We start from the raw sequence: 3,447 nt of genomic DNA on the forward strand, positions 1-3,447 counted from the left end.
TCCATCTTGCGCACCGCCAACAACACGCCGGCCACCTGGCCGGCCTCACAAGAAGAGAAGTCGGGCAAATGAGTATGTTGCTCGGAAGAAGAATAAGGATTGTAGCGCTCCATTCCAGTGTACCGGGTTGCGTGTATATCCCGGTCATCGGGATATGTGGTTCAAGGCTGTGCAGCGGGAGGTCGTAGCTCATTATGTCGATAATTTTGAACTCAAGCGATGGGAAGGCTTCCTTCGCATTAGCGTAGATCCACTGAGGCAACAGCGGGACCGACGCGAGTTACGCGGGTGCTGCTGACTATGATGTAGACTAGTGGTCGGACAGCCATCTTGTATCGCGACTAGTTCGGCAGCGGCCGAAATGCTTCAAATTGCTAAATATCAATAGCTGCACAATGCTAGCTAACGACAAGTCCAACTTGCCAACAGGGGAGGCGAGCTATCGTTATCAGTCCGGACGTGTGTTGTAGACAATGCATTTCTAATCGGGCACGTTTCCGCAGACAGGGTAACATTACGTCAGGGGGTTAGTGGCATTGGAGGATTCCGACCCAGAGCTATTTCTGGCCACGATCTCATTCCGTAAAAATGCGTATGACACTCCCACGATAAGAATGAGCTTTTAGGATAGGTCAATGCTTCCAGATTCTAATCTCGTCCAAAGGTATTTGAACCGTTCCGACATCCGGTCATGGTGTCTCGTTCGAATTTTTGGAAGGTCAGCTAGCCTTTACCTAACCCCTACTACAAATATCTAGGGTTTGCTCTGCAAGCGCTGGAGCCAAAGTTCTGCTATTACGATGTATAACGAAGTCAGTAGTCAGGAAACTGAATTAAGGGTCGGAGTGGATTGGGAAGTCGGAGTATGACCATATGACATGGTGTGTTTTTGAGTTACGCCATTTGAACGCACTCGCATGTCAACTCTGACCTTAGCTTTTTCAGAAGCCGTCAATTGCTTGGCAGCTGGCCAACAGACTGGAATATCGGCAGCTGACCCTACTTGTGGTTAGACGCAAGGAGATATATAACAAGCACTCCCCATCAATGGACGTTGCAATTATCCCTTCAACCAACGGATTAGTCCTTCCATCTTTGAACAGCACAAATTTGACTTTGGCATAATCGTGAGGTGAACTATTTATCTATCAAATGATTGGAAGTTAGGCAATAACTAATGCAGACTTAGGAATGTCACACATATTTCGAGCTGTAATCTTCGCGGGATATATCCCAAAAAGTCGCATGGCTCCCATTGTTATGGCATTTCTGTACTTGTTAGGGATGGCTTCAGCTTATAATCATGGTAGACTGTGTGTTAGTGCAGTGTATCACAAATATGACATTTATTATAATGGTGATTTCGTACCAGTAAGAGAAGAATCTGGTTTATTGGTATATGAAGATGGTGTCGATATCACAAACGTGGCGGGTTACCAGATGACCGATGACTTAACCGGGTCTGCCAAAGTTCAGACAGTGTTCAAGGTTGGTGCTCACTCCTGTACACTCTATGGAAATTGGAAGTCAGGAAATTATAACCCACCGAGGGTACCGTCCATTTCGAAAATTAAATGTGCTGGCTCGGATCGAATTTGGTCTATAACTTCGTCAGATGCAGACTATTCCAAATTTATTGAGTTTAGCAATGAACCGGGTGAGGGGGAGTATCAGTATAGGAATGCTTTTACCGTGTTCGGAAGGTATTGTGGATCATACTAAAGTCATGGTAGAAAATGTTTAAGGGTTAAAAGGACTCCAACTAATAGTAATAAGAGTTACCCAACTTCTTCAAATTTTTCACAGCTAGTTGTAAATATCTTCCTTCCACTAAAATATATTTTAAACGATTACTATAGGGCTGTCCACGGATGGGGGATACTGCGGATTGCGTCTGCCAAAATATCTGCCTCGAATAATTATCCGTCAAGACTGAACTAGGCGGATAGGAATGTGGGTCGAATACATATCCGCCATGCCACATGTTGACGGGCAAAAATCCACCATCCGCCATCCCACTCGGTGATGGAGCTGCTCCGAATACGAATATTCGCAGTAATCGGCATTCGTATTCGTTATTCGCAAGTCCCAACCGCTGCGAATAATATTCGCTATTTTATTCGCATATCCTGAGCAGTGCGAATTATTCATTATTTATTCGGCGAATAATTCGGGCTAATCGTAAAGTAGCACTTGAAGTTTTCACAGCTTGGAAGGTCCACAATATCGATATCTAAGACGTCGTCTCATTCCTTGGGTTCCGAAGTGAAATTGGCCGATTCTTGGCCAGCCGATCATTATGGGCAATGCCGGCAAAATGGACGAAGTTCTAAACTAAAGGAATCAATCTGAAGTTCAACGGTCATTACGCAGCTGATGCAATGGTACCTAGCTCTCTCTCTGAATGACACATTCTGGAAAGGCTCAGGGCTTAGTTTCCAATATAGTACAAAAAGAATTCGCTAAGAAAGAAGAGAAAAAGGAGAGAGAAGAAAAGGAGAAGTAGGCTAAAATTACGATCTCGGGCGGTCTACACGACTACACCCCATTATTTTTGTGCAGCTGGGAAGGAAATTTTCCTTACAGGGGAAAAGAACTTACGCTATGCTGAAAGTAGATTGGCCTCAAACTCTGATGCCCACAATTCATAGTGTACTTACTTAACTGGGCCGTGGGTTTCAGGGTTGGGTAATACAACATGATTGAAACCTTGTGCTATCGTATAATATATCAAAAATGTTACAAATGGCAAACGAACAAGACATTAAAAGGCATTAAAAGCATTAAAAAACATTAAAATATATAAAAATGTTACAAATGGCAAACGAACAAGACATTAAAAAAATTAAAAGACATTAAAAGACATTCATACAAAAGGGATACCTGAGTATTCTAAATCTCGACTAAACAGATCCCTGGCCATGATTTTGAGGTCGCATATAATAATACGACTTCTGTGCTTTTCTCATCGTTTGGCTGTCGGCTGAGAGTTTCCTGCCCATGGCCTCCTCGTAGGGTCTTTTGTATCGCGCAATAAACTCTTCCTGCTTTCGAATGAAGCCACCAAGGTCACGCTGCATTCTTGGATTTGAGTGAGACTCGCCAGCGGCCCACTGCATAATCCGAAGAAGCTCCCACAACCGTTCGTCGTTCTCCTCTTGCGCCTCCGGATCCTCACTCGGCAAGAGCTGGAGGGACTTCAGCTCTTCCATGTAGTTGGATGACTGCACGACTGGCACAGAATCAAGGCAGTCACTTGATCCTTCCGTCTGACTTACATCATCGACACCACTGACATCAAAGTCGTCGTCGAATCGTATGAGTGGCAGTCGTTCCTGAAACAAGTCTGGCGTGCATCTCGGCGGGGCCCTCACACTATACTTACCACTGCTGTCAGGGCGCGGGAGCGAATAATACGATACCAAGTGTTTGCACATATACCTGGAA

The 3,447-nt window shown here is 44.6% G+C and overlaps 2 protein-coding genes across 2 annotated transcripts; one reads left to right on the forward strand and one right to left on the reverse strand.

Moving 5' to 3' along the window:
- Positions 1 to 1,191: 1,191 nt before the first annotated feature.
- V1513DRAFT_386762 (uncharacterized protein) lies at positions 1,192 to 1,722 on the forward strand (the record flags this gene model as incomplete). Its single annotated transcript, XM_066895277.1, has 1 exon — positions 1,192 to 1,722. One exon carries the CDS (start codon positions 1,192 to 1,194, stop codon positions 1,720 to 1,722), a length of 531 nt encoding a protein of 176 aa, XP_066750229.1.
- A 976-nt stretch (positions 1,723 to 2,698) lies between these two features.
- Positions 2,699 to 3,437, reverse strand: V1513DRAFT_487868 (uncharacterized protein; the record flags this gene model as incomplete). The annotated part of the gene is made up of 2 exons (XM_066900526.1): positions 2,699 to 2,758; positions 2,851 to 3,437. One exon carries the CDS (start codon positions 3,435 to 3,437, stop codon positions 2,904 to 2,906), a length of 534 nt encoding a protein of 177 aa, XP_066750230.1. The 3' UTR covers positions 2,699 to 2,758; positions 2,851 to 2,903.
- Between the last annotated feature and the right edge of the window lie 10 nt (positions 3,438 to 3,447).

Source organism: Lipomyces chichibuensis (genome assembly GCF_038497645.1).
Source record: "Lipomyces chichibuensis strain CBS 12929 unplaced genomic scaffold V1513scaffold_142, whole genome shotgun sequence".
Classification (NCBI taxonomy): Eukaryota; Fungi; Ascomycota; class Lipomycetes; order Lipomycetales; family Lipomycetaceae; genus Lipomyces; species Lipomyces chichibuensis.